This window comes from Engraulis encrasicolus, unplaced genomic scaffold (assembly GCF_034702125.1).
Source record: "Engraulis encrasicolus isolate BLACKSEA-1 unplaced genomic scaffold, IST_EnEncr_1.0 scaffold_105_np1212, whole genome shotgun sequence".
Taxonomy (NCBI): domain Eukaryota; kingdom Metazoa; phylum Chordata; class Actinopteri; order Clupeiformes; family Engraulidae; genus Engraulis; species Engraulis encrasicolus.
This window is the reverse complement of record NW_026944526.1, coordinates 77,984-96,495: the sequence shown is the minus strand read 5'-3', so window position 1 is coordinate 96,495 and position 18,512 is coordinate 77,984. Positions and strand designations below refer to the sequence as shown.

Here is an 18,512-nt window from a genome sequence, read left to right as displayed (position 1 = left end):
ACGGACTGATGCAATATTGCCACTTCTCTCTCCACTCCACCACACACACACACAGAAGCCAGACAGGGCTGCTGTATTCGGTCTCTCACACACTGAAATTATACACACTCGGACATTTATTCTCTCTCTCTCTCAGCGTGTGCGCAGTGTAGTGCATCAGATATCTCTTCTCTCCTCCACAATGTCAAATGCAAACTGGAAACCTTTTATCTTCGGAGGCCTTGCTTCGGTGACTGCAGAATGTGGTAAGTGGACAAAATACAGTGATATACGGTGATGACTAGCATACAGTTTGACTAAGCGATGCACTCAATGTAGAAATAAATATACAGCCTACTACACACACACACAGTTGTAAAACGGTTGATGCATTTCATTGGAAACCTGTATCTGTTGTGTAGAGCTTTAGGTGGCGTGTGTGGTGGTAGTGGAATTATACAGTGGCGGTGATTTACAGTGCCAGTTCTACTAAGCATGGTGCGGGAAAATAGACACAACGGTAGAATAACACTCTCACACACACAGTCGTAAAATGGTTGATGCATTTCATTCATAGTATAGTAAACGCGTCGGCCTGTCTGTTGTGTGTGTGTGTTTTTGTAGGTACATTCCCCATCGACTTGACCAAGACGCGTCTGCAAGTCCAAGGCCAAGTCGCCGACATGAAGTACAAGGAGATCCGGTACCGGGGCATGCTTCACGCGATGTCGCGGATCTGCAATGAGGAAGGAATCCGGGCGCTGTACTCGGGGTGAATATATATACACACACGAGGAAAACGGCTTTACGTGGCTCCCACACTCGTGTGCAGTGCAGTGTGTGGTGTTGGCACTGCTGTCTTTGCAATGCATTGTAATCGGTCTGGGCGACAGACTAGACTGGAGACCGACAGACATGCCCAAAAGCCGGTTAGCTATGCTATGCTAGCTAAGTTAGCAGTTGACCTCATTTCCTCTCCCCATTCAAACCCCCTGTTGAGATGAACGGCGCTGCTGCTGCCCGTCTGATGATGATGATGATGATGATGATGATGTGTGTGTGTGAAACCCGTTGCTGGCCCTCTGATGATGATGATGGTGTGTGTGTGTGTGTGTGTGTGTGAAACCCACTGCTGAGCTGTTCTTCTGGTCATGATTGATGAATGATTTGATCATCAGCCTGGCTGTGGCTGTGCATGCTGCAGCTACATTTTGAGGTGTGTGTGTGTGTGTGTGTGTGTGTGTGTGTGTGTGTGTGTGTGTGTGTGTGTGTGTGTGTGTGTGTGTGTGTGTGTGTGTGTGTGTGAGAGAGAGAGAGAGAGAACGCCGCTGTGCTTCTGATGATGACCCGACTGATCCAGCTGTTGATCCGTCTGTCTGCATCTGCAGCCCCGTCTGTATCTAAACTCTCACTCACTCACTCACTCACTCTCTCTCTCTCTCTCTCTCTCTCTCTCTCTCTCTCTCTCTCTCGCACTCTCTCTCTCTCTCTCTCTCTCTCTCTCTCTCTCTCTCTCTCTCTCTCTCTCTCTCTGTAGTATCGCTCCTGCGATGCTTCGTCAGGCCTCCTATGGCACCATTAAGATCGGCACCTACCAGACATTCAAGAGGCTGCTGGTGGACAGCCCAGACGGTGAAGATTATTATTATATTATATTATATTATATTATATTATTATATTATATTGTAGTATATTATACTGGTGGTCTGCCCAGACGGTGAATATTATATATTACATTACTTTACTATATCTATATTATTATATTGCATTATATTATATTATTAAGAAATGAGCAATCGAGTAAAATAATGCACCTGCACTTTAAACCTGGCCCTGTGTCTCTTGGTAGCAGCATTCCTGTATTTGTTTTAGCAATACTGTATTTTGCATTACTGTGTATGGCATGACACTACTAGCTACTCCGGTCAATTCCCTCCTCATATGAGATATACCCAGGGTGCGATTTGTAGGGGGGGATGGGGGGGATTGCCCCCCCCCCCCCTTCTGGTTTTGATACCTCCACAGGATTTGAATATTTGCAATATGTTACTCCATTGATAATGCTTAAAATCCAAAACGTATCCCACCTTCTGGTTCATCAACAAATCCCTGGATATACCCCTCCCTTGATGTAACTTAGGAGCTGTACTTTGAAACAATTGTGATTGTAATTCTCTCTCTCTCTCTCTCTCTCTCTCTCTCTCTCTCTCTCTCTCTCTTCTCTCTCTCTCTCTCTCTCTTCTCTCTTCTCTCTCTTCTCTCTTCTCTCTTCTCTCTTCTCTCTTCTCTCTTCTCTCTTCTCTCTCTTCTCTCTCTCTCTCTCCCCAGATGAGACCTTGTTGACTAACGTGGTGTGTGGAGTCTTCTCCGGCGTCATCTCCTCCTCTATAGCCAACCCCACTGACGTCCTCAAGGTACACACACACACACACACACACACACACACACACACACACACACACACACCCGTTCAGTGGTGTTTGATGTGGGTTTGCTGACTTGTGATCACAAAACAAAATGGTCTGATGCTGTTCCTCCTGAAATGGGAGAAGGTGTGGGGTGGTGGGGGATCTCCATAGTGGTGATGAGGATGATGACCTCAGCCAGAACCTGCACAGACTAGCTTGGCTTGTGTGTGTGTGTGTGTGTGTGTTGACTAGGCCTTTGACTTCGATATTCGAATATAATTCGAATGTTAAGAAAAATTGAGACATTCGAACAAATATTAATTGGCCATTATATTCAAATCTGACATGGGTATTGATTTTTTTGGGGTATTTCATTGGTATTGATTAAAATTATTTCCTTGTAAACATCGCAATTCACAGTCTCTATTTATTTTTTCCATGGCTGGTTAATCACTACAGCTGTGTTGAGAGTCGCGTGCGTGGCTCATCTCTGTGTTCCGTAGCAGGAGACTTGCGGCAGGCAGTCTCCCCCAGAGTCCGCATAATAAGCAGATGAGTGCTGCAGAGTTCCATTCAAGTGAGTGGCTATAGTTAGTAAACAAAGCATCATCACATTACTTTCTGGAATTGTTGACTAGTTTCTGGAATTATGTGATTCAACCCACAAGAACCTGTGATTACGCCAACAGTAAGATAATAACTTCTTGTTTTTTGGATTTTGACCAAATTAGCTTCGTTGGTCTGGGTGTCAGATCAGGCAGACTCCAGGTGATGATTTGTTAGCATGTTTTTAGCGCACTGCTAGTTTGTATAATGTTCGTTTTTAGACAAGAGCAGTCATCTTACCTAGACCTACAAACACACTACCTAAATGTCCGTCATTAGTGATAGAAAATAAATACATATAGTTGATATTAGTGCTGTGTGCTCAATTCTCATGATTCCCAGATGATCCAATTCAAATTTTAACTTGGGTCCATGGGTCGTTTTTCAGTAGGGGCTGGGGCGGTTAGGGGGGGGGGGGGGGGGGGGGCGGTTAGGGGGGGGTGGGTGGGGGTGTTGTAACCCACGGGAGCTAATTTTAGCCCCACAGTCCTTATGATGACCCAGTAGTTGGGTTGGGGTTGCCAGGGGGTTGGGTTGGATTAGCCACTGTGATGTGTTCTTACGTAATTAGCTAAACTTGTTATGAGAGAGAAAGGTGGGGAAATGCTGGCACTATTTACTTGAACAGGCTGTGTATATTTGTGCATGTAGCCTACATGAATGTGGAAGAAAGCTACAGGATATGGTTAAGAAAATAGCACCTATAATCATCGGCAAAAGATCGATCCACAACGTTGTGAATCGATATCACACTTTTCGAACGTGAATCGATATTGGATCGCGATTCGATCTTTTGAACCCAGCCCTAATAATTAGCTTCAGCAGAACTTCAACCTTCAACACGAACTTGACATGAACTGTGGCACGCAGCTTCCAGTGCCAGGGTCCATTGGGTGTCTTTGTGTCTGTGTGTGTGTGCGTGTGTGTGTGTCTGTGTCTGTGTGTGTGCGTGTGTCTGAGTGTGTTTGTGCGTGTGTCTGTGTGTGTGTGTCTTTATGTTCCTGTCGCGAGTGTCAATGTTGAGCAGCATCACATCCGGCATCAATGAGTTTATGATGAAGTTGCAGGTAGTAGCCGAGTAGTGTAGAGTAGAGTAGAGTAGAGTAGAGTAGAGTAGTGTAGTATAGTGTAGAGTAGTGGTGCATGCTGGGTTGTGTAGTGTGTGTAGTGTGTAGTGTAGAGTAGAGTAGAGTAGTCATGTCATGAAATGTAATCCTGATTCTCCAGCTGCTCTATGGAGGTGGAGCTCATAGAAGATTTCAGATCTGCTGCCTGAAATAGCTTGGCAGCAGGTGTGTGTGTGTGTGTGTGTGTGTGTGTGTGTGTGTGTGTGTGTGTGTGTGTGTGTGTGTGTGTGTGTGTGTGTGTGTGTGTGTGTGTGTGTGTGTGTGTGTGTGTGTGTGTGTGTGTGTGTGTGTGTGTGTGTGTGTGTGTGTGTGTGCGCGCGCAGCAGCCTTCTAGGATTACCTGGTTTGGTTCAAGATGTTCTGCGCTGGACGTTCAGTTTTGTGTGTTGCGTGTATGCGTGTTAATATGAGGTGGGCAATCAAGGGCTTGTCGGTTCTAATGCTGGAAGGACACTCACTCACTCACTCACTCACTCACTCTCTGTCTCTCTCTCTGTCTCTCTCTCTCTCTCTCTCTCTCTCTCTCTCTCTCTCTCGCTCTGGTATTGTTGTGGTGTAACAGTCTGCTAGTCTTGTAATCTTCAAGACTGGGTGCAGTTGAGGATGGCAAAATGGGGGGAGTTGGGTTGCGAAAAGCACAGCCGTGTATTGTGTGTGTGTGTTTGGACATGCGTGTCTTTTGTCTGCAGTAAAATGACATAACCGTGTTCATAAGCTTGTCTGCAGACTGTTGTGGCAGTAAAATGACATAACTGCGTTTTTCAGCAGACTATTATGACTGTGCGGCCGGAAGTTAAAAAAACAAAGCCTCGTGCGTGTGACCTCGTGGTGTGTTTATAGTAGTAAAATATGTAACTGTGTTTGCGAGAGGCCTGCTGTAAGCTACAGTGTGTGACTGTGTAAAAGCAGATACGAGCTGAAATATTAAACCCAGTTATCGCCAGATCACCTTTGGGTCATTTCACGTGAAATCAGACACTTTGGGACCCGACCGACCCGGATTTCAATCATACTTGGTGTGCCTTTTCAGTAGCAAGGTAGCACCCCAGAACTGCATTGGTTTGAATCTGACACTAATATTAAGGGAGAAACCGACTAGGAAAGGTTCACATGTGAGGGTAGGACACTATACATTCAGCCTTGAATATATCAGTCAGTGTTAGTCACAAAAAGATGCCTGTGGTGTTGTTTGAAAGCTCTTTTCTGGCTCTACATAGTACACAATCACCTTGGAATACAACTACTCTCAGAATATGAATTATGATAAATTGAAAAATTAAAAATTGAATATCTAAAAAACTTATATTTTAAAATGGCCAGTTCCTTGTCCAAACGTAGCCGGCAATGTCATGAGCAGCACCTTAAATGCTGGTGTTCGGTTTGTTATTCATTTCAGAGAGAAGTTGACTCACAAATATGGCATCATACAGACCACTTACTAATAATATGGTAATACCATAGTAGCATCACATGACACAACAAAAACAAAACAAAAATGGTCAGTGTCCATGGTCCCAGGTTTCAGAAACTAAGGCAGGTGTCCATTTATACACACCAAATGATGATATGTGAATGTTTGAACATTCCTTCTCTGTTTACCTGTGTCATCTTCCCTTTACCGTACTTTTAAAAAGATAATCAATGGCTACACTCTCATTTTGTACTCTACCAGTGCATTTGAAGCAGCAGCTGTGTCTTTTGTAGATAATGTATAAGTACGTCCCGTTGCAGTTACAGGTTCCACTACCAGAAGCACATCCTGATGATCCATGACAGTCTATCTGGTCTGAAGGGAAAAGTGAAGGATGGAGATGGCCCATGAGGATGCAGGAAGTTCAGTTTCACCTCTCCAGTGCTCGGCATACATTCCTCAGCACATGCTAGCCACCAGTTGCCATCATATACAGCTACAACATACCCTTTGATGCTTGAAAATGTAACACATTCCTTTACTGAGCTCACTCTTTCAACTCTGCCTTCTCTGAATGCTCAAAATGGCCTAACTTCCACTGTGTCCATTGACAATGGGCAGAAGCTGTGTAGTTTTTGAGTACCTGGAATAGTTCTTGCAGATTCAAACCTTTTCAACAGGTTCTCAGCTTCATGATGGTACATCTCTGTTGTGGCAAACTGGCAATGGATGTTCTTGACATTATCCTTGACAAATTCAAACAGTTGGTATGGCGTTATAATTTAATTGTCAATAGGACGTTGCAGACTTGCTCGTGCAGCAAGCCATTTAACTGTCCCTCCAACGCCATCACATGGACCTTTGCCATGTGATGTGGCAAAAAAGTGCCACTCTGCAGGTATGTGAAAATCTGCCTCGTGGTGGCACAAATTTGTTGTAATTTTAAGGTTCTTATATTGTGCAGGAAGTCTGCAACGTCCTATTGACAATTAAATTGTAACGCCATACCAACTGTTTGAATTTGTCAAGGATAATGTCAAGAACATCCATTGCCAGTTTGCCACAACAGATATGTACCATCATGAAGCTGAGAACTTGTTGAAAAGGTTTGAATCTGCAAGAACTATTCCAGGTACTCAAAAACTACACAGCTTCTGCCCATTGTCAATGGACACAGTGGAAGTTAGGCCATTTTGAGCATTCAGAGAAGGCAGAGTTGAAAGAGTGAGCTCAGTAAAGGAATGTGTTACATTTTCAAGCATCAAAGGGTATGTTGTAGCTGTATATGATGGCAACTGGTGGCTAGCATGTGCTGAGGAATGTATGCCGAGCACTGGAGAGGTGAAACTGAACTTCCTGCATCCTCATGGGCCATCTCCATCCTTCACTTTTCCCTTCAGACCAGATAGACTTGTCATGGATCATCAGGATGTGCTTCTGGTAGTGGAACCTGTAACTGCAACGGGACGTACTTATACATTATCTACAAAAGACACAGCTGTTGCTTCAAATGCACTGGTAGAGTACAAAATGAGAGTGTAGCCATTGATTATCTCTTTAAAGTACGGTAAAGGAAAGATGGCACAGGTACACAGAGAAGGAATGTTCAAACATTGACACCTGCCTTAGTTTCTGAAACCTGGGACCATGGACACTGACCATTTTTGTTTTGTTTTTGTTTTGTCATGTGATGCTACTATGGTATTACCATATTATTAGTAAGTGGTCTGTATGATGCCATATTTGTGAGTCAAATTCTCTCTGAAATGAATAACAAACCGAACACCAGCATTTTAGGTGCTGCTCATGACATTGCCGGCTACGTTTGGACAAGGAACTGGCCATTTTAAAATATAAGTTTTTTAGATATTCAATTTTTAATTTTTCAATTTATCATAATTCATATTCTGAGAGTAGTTGTATTCCAAGGTGATTGTGTAATATGTAGAGCCAGAAAAGAGCTTTCAAACAACACCACAGGCATCTTTTTGTGACTAACACTGACTGATATATTCAAGGCTGAATGTATAGTGTCCTACCCTCACATGTGAACCTTTCCTAGTCTGTTTCTCCCTTAATATTAGTGTCAGATTCAAACCAATGCAGTTCTGGGGTGCTACCTTGCTACTGAAAAGGCACACCAAGTATGATCGAAATCCGGGTCGGTCGGGTCCCAAAGTGTCTGATTTCACGTGAAATGACCCCTTTGTACTTCCACACAAAGCCATGTGGAGATTCTAGGATGTGTTTACTGGGATGGGGGACAGTAGAGTACCATGGAGGAGGATGGGGGACAGTAGAGTACCATGGAGGAGGATGGGGGACAGTAGAGTACAATGGAGGAGGATGGGGGACAGTAGAGTACCATGGAGGAGGATGGGGGACAGTAGAGTACCATGGAGGAGGATGGGGGACAGTAGAGTACCATGGAGGAGGATGGGGGACAGTAGAGTACCATGGAGGAGGATGGGGGACAGTAGAGTACCATGGAGGAGGATGGGGGACAGTAGAGTACCATGGAGGAGGATGGGGGACAGTAGAGTACCATGCTCAGGGCACCTCAGTCATGGAGGAGGGTTGAGGAGGTGGAAGGGGGGAGTAGTGAATTGGCGTTGATTATTGTTATTGTTTTATATTATTATTTATATGCAGGGCTAAAATTTAACCCCTGCAGTGCCAACTGGCCAAATGCTGGTAAAATATATATAGATCCGTATGCAGGCGCAGGGTCACGTGATCCAGGGCAGCATGAATATAGTGAATAATAATTATTATATATTGTGATGTTATATATTATTATATTTATATTATTTTTATGTTATTGTTTCATAAATTATTTTCCAGATCCGCATGCAGGCTCAGGGCCACCTGATTCAGGGCAGCATGATCGGAAACTTCATCAACATCTACAACCAGGAAGGAACACGAGGACTCTGGAAGGTAACCATGGCAACACACTACACACATACACATCTAATATACTGTATAGACACTACCATACACACACTATTACAACCTAGGGACCATTCCATCTAAGGTGTTTTAATTGTATCTTTCAGAAGAATTTCTTATATGATAAATGGCATAGACTAGGTAAAACGTTAGGCAGAGATAATTGAATCATTGCAATGCAAACTCCAAGCGTAGGCATCTGCAAGATTGTTGTGAAGACAGGTTTTTTTTATTGCCTATGCTGAAAATAGCCTAAAGGTCTACATTTAAGGTAGGCCTATTGGTAGACATATTGCTTGACAGCAAATGAAGCCAGCCACAAAGCGACATCAAAGGAGAGAATAGGCAAACGTATGTTATAAAGTTCTCATTTCTAACATGTCGCCATGCAAGACTTGAACCCGGGACAACCACTTATTACGTAGCGCACCTGGGGACGTACTGGCTCAAGGTGTCTGTCTGATCACGTGTGCGTTCGCGAAGAGATTTGAAGCAGCGCAGGTGTCATGTGATTGGCATGTTTACCTGGAGACTCTACAGCATGCCGACATCCTAAATACACTACGCTATGCTACACTACGCTATGCTACACTACACACATTAAACTACACTACGCTACACTACGCTACACTACGCTAAGCTACGCTATGCTACACTACACCACACTACACTACACTACGCTACACTACGCTACGCTACACTACGCTAAGCTACACTACACTACACTACACTACACTACACTACACTACGCTACGCTACGCTACGCTATGCTACGCTACGCTATGCTACGCTACGCTATGCTACACTACGCTATGCTACACTACACACATTAAACTACACTACGCTACACTACGCTATGCTACACTACACTACACTACGCTACACTACGCTATGCTACACTACACTACACTACGCTACACTACGCTATGCTACACTACGCTAAGCTACGCTATGCTACACTACACCACACTACGCCACACTACGCCACGCTACACTACACTACACTACACTACATTACGCTACGCTATGCTACACTACGCTACGCTACATTACGCTACGCTACACTACACACATTAAACTACACTACACTACACTACGCTATGCTACACTACGCTACGCTACACTACACTACACTACGCTATGCTACACTACACTACGCTACACTACACACATTAAACTACACTACACTACGCTACACTACGCTATGCTACACTACACTACGCTACACTACACACATTAAACTACACTACACTACGCTACACTACGCTATGCTACACTACACACTAGACTAGTCGTCCCCAATAGGGGGGTGTGTGTGTGTGTGTGTGTGTGTGTGTGTGTGTGTGTGTGTGTGTGTGTGTGTGTGTGTGTGTGTGTGTGTGTGTGTGTGTGTGTGTGTGTGTGTGTGTGTGTGTGTGTTCTGCTGTGTGTGTGATTGGCATGTTTACCTGTGGAGCCCCTGGAGCAGGTGATGGAGGAGATAACATGCTGTCATCCTAAATCTCCTCCCTCCTCTCCTCTCCTCTCCTCTACTCTCTGTTCTCCAAATGCCCTTGTAGTGACCTCTGTGTGACCTCTCCTGTTTTCAAGGGTGTCTACCGGTAGTAGTGATCTAAATGACCTTCATGTGACCTCTGCTGTGAGTGACCTCTATTTGACCTCTGCTGTGAGTGACCTCTATGTGACTTCTGCTGTGTTGAAGGGCGTCTCCCTGACAGCCCAGAGGGCGGCCATCGTGGTGGGGGTGGAGCTTCCTGTCTATGACATCACCAAGAAGCACCTCATCCAATCAGGATACATGGGAGACAACATCTACACCCACTTCCTGTGAGTATGAACTCACTTCCTGTGAGTATGTATGACCTCACTTCCCCTGACCAAGAAATTATTGCGATAAACGATAAAATTGTCTTCTCAGCCATTTTCAAAAAATATAATGAAAATGGGATAAAAATGCGAAAACACCCTTTTTAATTTTGAAAGCGTCGCAGCAGGGGGTGCTAGATAGAGGGGTGAGATAGAGAGATAGACCAGATGGACAAACTGAAAATGAAAAGTACACATAAAAAGCATCATTGCACTGAGTGAAATGTGCATATCGATATTCCGTTTAAGAAAGAGTGACGAGGAAAACAAAGAAGCAGAAGCATGCAATAAGTTATTTTGGCAAAAAAGTATCCTGCTTGTAAAAACGTATTGTACGAGATATTGACTTATTACCTCCGCCAGGAGGTTATGTGATCGCCCGATTTGTTTGTTCGTGTGTTCGCACCTGGCCTCTTGCGGCACGTCACAATGGCAAAGTCATCAGACCGAATTAGAGCCGTTATAAAGGCTGGACAGGGTGAGATGACGTCACGTCCCAGCGAGTATAAAACGTCCTGCTGCACCTGTCAGAGTGTCATAAGCAACAAGATGCAAGAGATGAAATCAGCACTGAGCACCAACTATGTTTGGAGGGCAGCTTTCCTGAGCACTGGCTCACTGTCGAATATGCCACGGGTGTCCTGGCACCTTCGCGGACTGCCACAGGGTGTGCGAGGTGAATTGGACAATTCTCAAGGGACTGTCTTTGCCGCGAGAGCGCTTACACCAACCACTATCAAAGCCCATAGCCCACAGCGCATGTATTTGGCATACAACCACGGGTGCGCGAGGGAATTGGACAATTCTTAAAGGGACAGTTTGGTCAATTTCAACATGCAGTTGTATTGCTTACGCTACCCTTGACTTGTCAGTACCTGAGATTTGTTTTCTTCTTCAGCCGTTTCCGAGATCCTGGTCATTGTAATGGGGGCAGCTCTTTGTTTACATTTCAAAAAAACATTTTTATTTATTCCCAAAAACATCCAAAAGGTTATAAAACATCAGCAGACAACTAGCAAACAGCGGTACCTTTTGGGAAAATATTTGGAGTTGGCCTATGTTTCATTTTTAAAAAATGTAAACAAACGCTGCCCCCATTAGAATTGCTCATATCTCGGAAAGGGCTGAGCTGAAAAATGTGGCATCACCAGGTACTGACAAGCCCAGGGTAGTGTGAGCATTACAACTGCATGTTGAAATTGACCAAACTGTCCCTTTAAGGGATTGTCTTTAGACTGCCACATAGTCCGTGGTTATTTGCTGCACGCGAATTGCAACCAGTGTTTTATCCGTGGTGATTTAATTAGGCTACTGCTTCACAGCGCACTAAGCAGCCTCTGTGAAACGCGACGCGGCAAGAATATCACACACACACACACACACCATCTATTTCCTCCAAGTTCGTGAGACCGGCCCAAGGGAATGACTGTCTTTTGCCGAGAGCGCCTACACCAACCACAATCAAGTAGCCCATGTGAGGAAAGTATTTGGCATACGGCTTTCAACAGGCACCCTTGAGGTTGTTGAAGTTCACAATGCTGTCACAAAACATTCGTAAATGCTTAGGGAGAGGTGCGCGCGAATTGCAACTAGTGCATAGTCCGTGGTGATTTGTTGCGTCACAGCACACTGATGCCATAGCATATCAGTAGGCCTACCACAAAACATTAGCGTAGCCTACTATGCTGAACTTAATTTCATAACGAACGAACGGTGAAGAGATTCATAACAGCGCACTGAAGGCATAGCATATCGCCAGCAACACAAAACATTCCAGCATAATATGCTGAACTCATAGATTGTTCAATAAGTTTTTTATCCGTGGTGATTTAATTCCACTTGTTTTCTCTGGATTTGAGATTTTAAAAGGTAGGCTATGAAAGGCATGCTGTCTGTCTATCATATTTCTTTTATAAATTAAAATAAATTTTAAAAATGTGTCAAATAGCAACCTGTGAGCTTCAATAAGCATTTGCAAATCACAATCACTTTGCCAATAGGCCTACCACAATCACAGGTGAACTAAACAGGCCACAGCTAACCAGAGGAACATGGTACTGTAATTATAATGGAGACAGATATAATTTGGTTACAACTTCACAGTTCAATTTTCTGAACAGGTCTACATCTACATGGATGGCACCACATCATGACACACATATCTTATGTGTCTAAAAAGGAACTGAACTTCCTTGGCGGAGGTCTGCGCTCTCTGAGTGCATTTCTAGTTGAATATTGTGACAGGCCTTCAGCACTGGGCTGATGTCAGGTCTCCTCAGGTGTCCTCAGTCTTCTCCTCTGCTGGCTGCTGTAGTTTTCCACACGCTGGCATGTGCTATGCACCTCAGTGGATGGCGGGGGGGGCATTTGCTATGCGACTCAGTGGATGGCGGGGCGGCCGGTGTGTGTTTGGGAGGGGGAGGGGGGTGCATTTGTTATGCGACTCAGCGAATGGCGGCTGGTCCAATCAACATTGCATAAGAGAACAGGGGGGGTGTGGGGGGGGTAGACCAGTGAGCGGAGGGGGTTAAGCACTGCTTATTGTGACGCAGGAGGGGGGGGGGGGGGTGTAATGGGTGAAATCCGGTGCTGAGGTGCAACATCACACTCCAATACAATATGGTGACGCAGGATGGGGGGGGGTTGGGGCGGTTGCTGCGGGGGTTCTGTAGATTATAGTGTGTGTGCGCGCATGTGTGTGCGCGGCGCGTGTGTGTGCGTGCGCGTGTGTGTGCGCACGCGCGTGTGTGTGTGTGTGTGTGTGTGAATGGTGACCCAGAGCCAGAGCTTGGTGTTCTCATGATCCCACAACGCCAGGAAGTAGAGGAATAAGCTGAGGAGAATAAGAACAGGAGAGAGAGAAAGGAAGGAAGGAAGAAAGAAAGGGAAGGAAGAAAGAAGGAAGGGAAGGAGGGAAGCAGCTTAATGGTGGAAGTGTAGTGTGGTGTAGTGTAGTGTAGTGTAGAGTAGTGAAGTGTGTTGTAGTGTAGAGTAGAGTAGTGTAGAGTAGTGTAGTGTGTTGTAGTGTAGAGTAGAGTAGTGAAGTGTAGTGTAGAGTAGAGTAGAGTAGTGTAGAGTAGTGTAGTGTAGAGTAGAGTAGAGTAGAGTAGTGTAGAGTAGCGCAGGGGCGAGTTTAGGCTTTTTTTAGTGGGGCCACAGCCCCACTGTGACTTGGCTCGGCCCCACTAGCTCAGGAGCCTTTTAAAATATTATTTGTGAATTGTATTGGAAATGAATGCAATTGCGCAGTCGCTTTGCCCCTCCGCAATATTCTGCTGCGACTGTCCTGTCTGGCAACCCTGTGTATGAGCTTCAAGAAAGGTCTTGTGACGAGTCTGCTACACCTCTTGTGATTGGTTTGCATCTTCATGCAACTGCTTGCCGCCAGAGTTGTGTTCAGTTACTTCAGTCTTGTGATGAGAAGGTATGGAGCACACTACACACCATAAAGTGGTGTAGGCTACTGTAGTGCTATGTGTAGACTATGATAACATTGATTGTCATCATAACTGACATAATTTTGTAAGCTGGTAAACGTTGGTGTTGCAATGAAAGACCATTAAAATCGTCCACTATTTGGTTGTGAATATCCGTGAAATATGCTTAACATAGGTAGCGGTGGCTAAGATTTTGTGAGGTGGTGGTGCCTTGCGACGCACAATACTTTCACTTTCGCCAGTGTTATGGGGCTCTCTGTTGACCACTTCATGCAAGGTGTGTCAGTCAGAAGCACAAAAGCTTGAGGTAGCAAAATAATGGAAAGGGGAGTCAGTGTTGGAATAGTATTAGCGAACAGCAGGCAAATCGGCTGAAAATTATACGGCGAGTCACATAACATTTATAGTCGAGGTTCGCCCATAGCCTATGCAGGGGGGGTTTATCATTATTTTGGTGAGGCTGTAATTGTGATGTGAGAATGCGGGCTCTCCAACTTCTCACTTAGCCCACAGTAGGCTACCAATCACAAGGATTACCTATGTAGGTAATGTAAGTTAGATTTCGTGGGGGAAAATGTAATGTCATGACTTGTGGGTAGTCCTTCATTGAGTGAACTGTTATTTAAAATTAGATTTTTGAAAACAAATTCTCAAATTTGAAATGGAAATGGAACGCTTGCTCTGTCAGGTACCTCTGTTAGGTACCACTGTCAGCACCAGGGGCCAGGCCCCCCTAAAGATCAAAAGCTAAACTCGGCCCTGGTGTAGAGTAGTGTAGTGTAGAGTAGAGTAGTGTAGAGTAGTGTAGTGTAATGTAATGTAGTGTAGTGTAGAGTAGTGAAGTGTGTTGTAGTGTAGAGTAGAGTAGTGTAGAGTAGTGTAGAGTAGTGTAGAGTAGTGTAGTGTAGAGTAGTGTAGAGTAGTGTAGAGTAGTGTAGAGTAGTGTAGTGTAGAGTAGTGTAGAGTAGTGTAGTGTAGAGTAGTGTAGTGTAGAGTAGTGTAGTGTAGAGTAGTGTATTGTAATGTAATGTAGTGTAGAGTAGTGAAGTGTGTTGTAGTGTAGAGTAGTGTAGTGTGTTGTAGTGTAGAGTAGAGTAGTGTAGAGTAGTGTAGTGTAATGTAATGTAGTGTAGTGTAGAGTAGTGTAGTGAAGTGTAGTGTAGTGTAGTGTAGTGTGTTGTAGTGTAGAGTAGTGTAGTGAAGTGTAGTGTAGTGTAGTGTAGTGTGTTGTAGTGTAGAGTAGTGAAGTGTGTTGTAGTGTAGAGTAGTGAAGTGTGTTGTAGTGTAGAGTAGTGAAGTGTGTTGTAGTGTAGAGTAGTGTAGAGTAGAGTAGAGTAGAGTAGTGAAGTGTGTTGTAACAGCTGAAGGATTTGACATCACCGCTCATTACAAGCTGATCAAACACAGTCACACAAACTACACAGTGACTACGCAAACTACACTACGACTACACAAACTACACGACGACTACACAAACTACACTACGACTACACAAACTACACGACGACGACTACACAAACTACACAAACTACACAATGACGACTACACAAACTACACAATGACTACACAAATTACACGACGACTACACAAACTACACTACGACTACACAAACTACACAATGACTACACAAACTACACTACGACTACACAAACTACACAATGACTACTACACAAACTACACAATGACTACACAAACTACACAGTGACTACACAAACTACACAGTGACTACACAAACTACACTACGACTACTACACAAACTACACGACGACGACTACACGACTACTACACAAATTATATGACTACTACACAAATTATATGACGACTACTACTCAAATGACATGACCAGTATTACGCAAATTTACCATGAACATGAAATCCAGACACCTAAACTACAGGGGAAAAACTAATGATTGACCCCAATAGGCTGGTAGGGGTGTGTGTGTGTGTGTGTGTGTGTGTGTGTGTGTGTGTGTGTGTGTGTGTGTGTGTGTGTGTGTGTGTGTGTGTGTGTGTGTGTGTGTGTGTGTGTGTGTGTGTGTGTGTGTGTGTGTGTGTGTGTGTGTGTGTGTGTGTGTGTGTGTGTAAACCAGACAGGCTCCCAGGTCTTGTGTGTGTGTGTGTGTTTGTGTGTGTTTGTGGACTAGACAGGCTCCCAGGTCTTTTCATGGCAGTTGGAAGTTTGAGGTTGATGTTTGAAGCGTCAAAAGCAAAACCTTGAGCAGCTGGAAAACACACACGGTTCCCAGACACTAATAATGAGGACACACACACACACACACACACACACCACACACACACGTACAGTACACACATAGCTACTGGCTTTTCCAGTTTGTCCACATGCTTTATGGCTGACTGTCTCAGCACAGGATCGAGTAGATAGACACACACACACACACGCACACGCACAGCTAGTAAACACGCACTTGACCTTCGACCTAGAGACCTAGAGTTCCAGGCTTCTTCTCGGCCTCCTGAAGGTTCTATTCTGAAACAGGAAGTGAATATAAACCGGTGCCGATCAGATTCATACGCATGCCACCACATGAAGAGATGATTCTAACTCTCTGTGTGTGTGTGTGTGCGTGTGCGTGTGCGTGTGCGTGTGTGTGTCTAGACTAGACGGCCATCCCATGAAGAACTGATCTGCACATCCCTTTAGTTTTGTCAAGTCAGTTTTATTTATACAACAGAGTAGAGATGTCCGATAATATCGGCCCACAGATATTATCGGCCCGATAGTAGCATAAAATGTAATATCGGTCAATATCGGTATCGTATTTTTGACCATGTAATAATGCTTGAATTACTGTACACTTCTCCTTAATTATTTTTCTATTTTGCACAGACGATGTTAATATTTGGAAAGATTTGTTGCATTCGAGAATGCATCTAGTGGGGCATTACAATAAAATTAAGCATATTATGTTCCACAACAGCAGATTGGTAATGTTACCTAAAATTTGTTAGGAGGAAAAATAACCCACATATATCGGCATCGGTATCGGCCGATATCGGAATCGAAAATTGAGAGTTGGACAATATCGGCATATCGGATATCGGCAAAAAAGCCAATATCGGACATCTCTACAACAGAGGTGCTTGACGCGTAAGAAGACTAGAAAGAACCTTTCAAACTTAGAACCAGAGAATCGTATATGAGAGTGAGATAAAGCAGGCGGGTTCTTTTCCGGTATCCACTTTACGTCGGGTGAACGCCCCTTTAGGAGACCTACGATGAGGAGACCTTCGGAGTCTTGAGGTAGAGAATAAATGGAGTCCCCTTAAGGGCCGTACACACACATCGATGCTATTTGCTAGCTTCTCACTTGCTCGTCTACTCGCCTCTGTTTCATGGAACGTTTGCTGGAAGTTCCCGCGGCTTTAACTGCCAATGAATAGGCGAGAAGTACCGAACTCTGCCTTCCAATTGGTTACTCGCTTACTCGCCTCGCTCGAAGATAAAATATTTTCAACTCGGGATCCGCCCACATCACATCGCTTGTACAGTACTCGCCTACTCGCCTGCTAGTCTCGCTGGAGCGCATTGACATTCTACTGAGTTCATTCGCTGAGCGAGTAACTAGCAGCGACGTGTGTGTACGGCCCTTTAGCGCTGTAGATGGCGGTAGCGCACGTCTTGTGCAAACACCGCGAAAAGAGAAAAAGGAGGGACAACACCCCCTTAGGAGACCAAATTTTGAGCTCATGCTTTTGCATTGGATGGGCGGGTTTTAACAGATCTTTCTCTACCAGACGATTCTTTGGTTAGAACACATAGACTTGAGGACATGGGACAAATACAAAGACCACTTGAGGACATACAGGAGGACAAATACAAAGACCACTTGACACAATCAGCAAGATCTAAAAACTGAGCATCATGTTGAAAAAAAGGGGGATCGGTTAGTTAGGACAGAGCATAGAAGTGTGTGAAACCTCTGAAATGTGGCTTTTGCTATGATAAAATGTCAATACAAATAAAGAAGTAAACTCTCTGCGTGTGTGTGTTTTTCTCCTTAGTTCCAGCTTCGCGTGTGGCTTGGCGGGTTTAAACTGTGTGTGTGTGTGTGTGTGTGTGTGTGTGTATAGTGTGTGTATAGTGTGTGTATAGTGTGTGTGTGTGTGTGTGTGTGTGTGTGTGTGTGTGTGTGTGTGTGTGTGTGTGTGTGTGTGTGTGTGTGTGTGTATAGTGTGTGTGTGTGTGTGTGTATAGTGTGTGTGTGTGTGTGTGTGTGTGTGTATAGTGTGTGTGTGTGTGTGTGTTCTCTCCTCAGCTCTAGCTTCATGTGTGGTTTGGCGGCTTTAAACTGTGATGTGTGTGTGTGTGTATATATGAGTGTGTATAAATATTAGGGCTGGGCAACGTTAATGCGTTAACGGTGCGTTAACTATTGAGGTCAATATCGCCCGACAATTTTTTTAACGCTATAACGCAGCAGGTTTTTTTCGTGTTTTTTGTTTTTTTTTTGCCTTTTATGACCGTCGTTCGTGGCTTTTATTTTGAAAGCGTCAGCGCGCTTGTTGCTGCTTCCAGTGACTGCAGTGCTGACAGAGAAGAAGAATGTCTAGAAAAGTAGTCAAAACAAAACAGGCATAGCCTACAGAAGGACGTCAACTTCTGAATGGACATTTTCGGTAGCCTACACAGTTCTGGTCCTCCTTGCGCAACTCTCGAGCAGCATGTGGCTCGCCTTTGCAGCTCGCAAGGTTAGTCTATTGTACG

The 18,512-nt window shown here is 44.4% G+C and overlaps 1 protein-coding gene across 1 annotated transcript in view; it reads left to right on the top strand.

Annotated features, from left to right (window-relative positions):
* The first annotated feature begins 46 nt into the window (after positions 1 to 46).
* Positions 47 to 18,512, top strand: part of LOC134441998 (kidney mitochondrial carrier protein 1-like) — a 23,135-nt gene continuing 4,669 nt past the window's right edge. The window contains exons 1-6 of the mRNA XM_063192365.1: positions 47 to 245; positions 604 to 751; positions 1,517 to 1,611; positions 2,308 to 2,393; positions 8,376 to 8,471; positions 10,186 to 10,310. Of these exons, the coding sequence (XP_063048435.1) occupies positions 182 to 245; positions 604 to 751; positions 1,517 to 1,611; positions 2,308 to 2,393; positions 8,376 to 8,471; positions 10,186 to 10,310 (614 nt within the window). The 5' untranslated portion in view covers positions 47 to 181. The remainder of the gene's footprint in view (positions 246 to 603; positions 752 to 1,516; positions 1,612 to 2,307; positions 2,394 to 8,375; positions 8,472 to 10,185; positions 10,311 to 18,512) is intronic.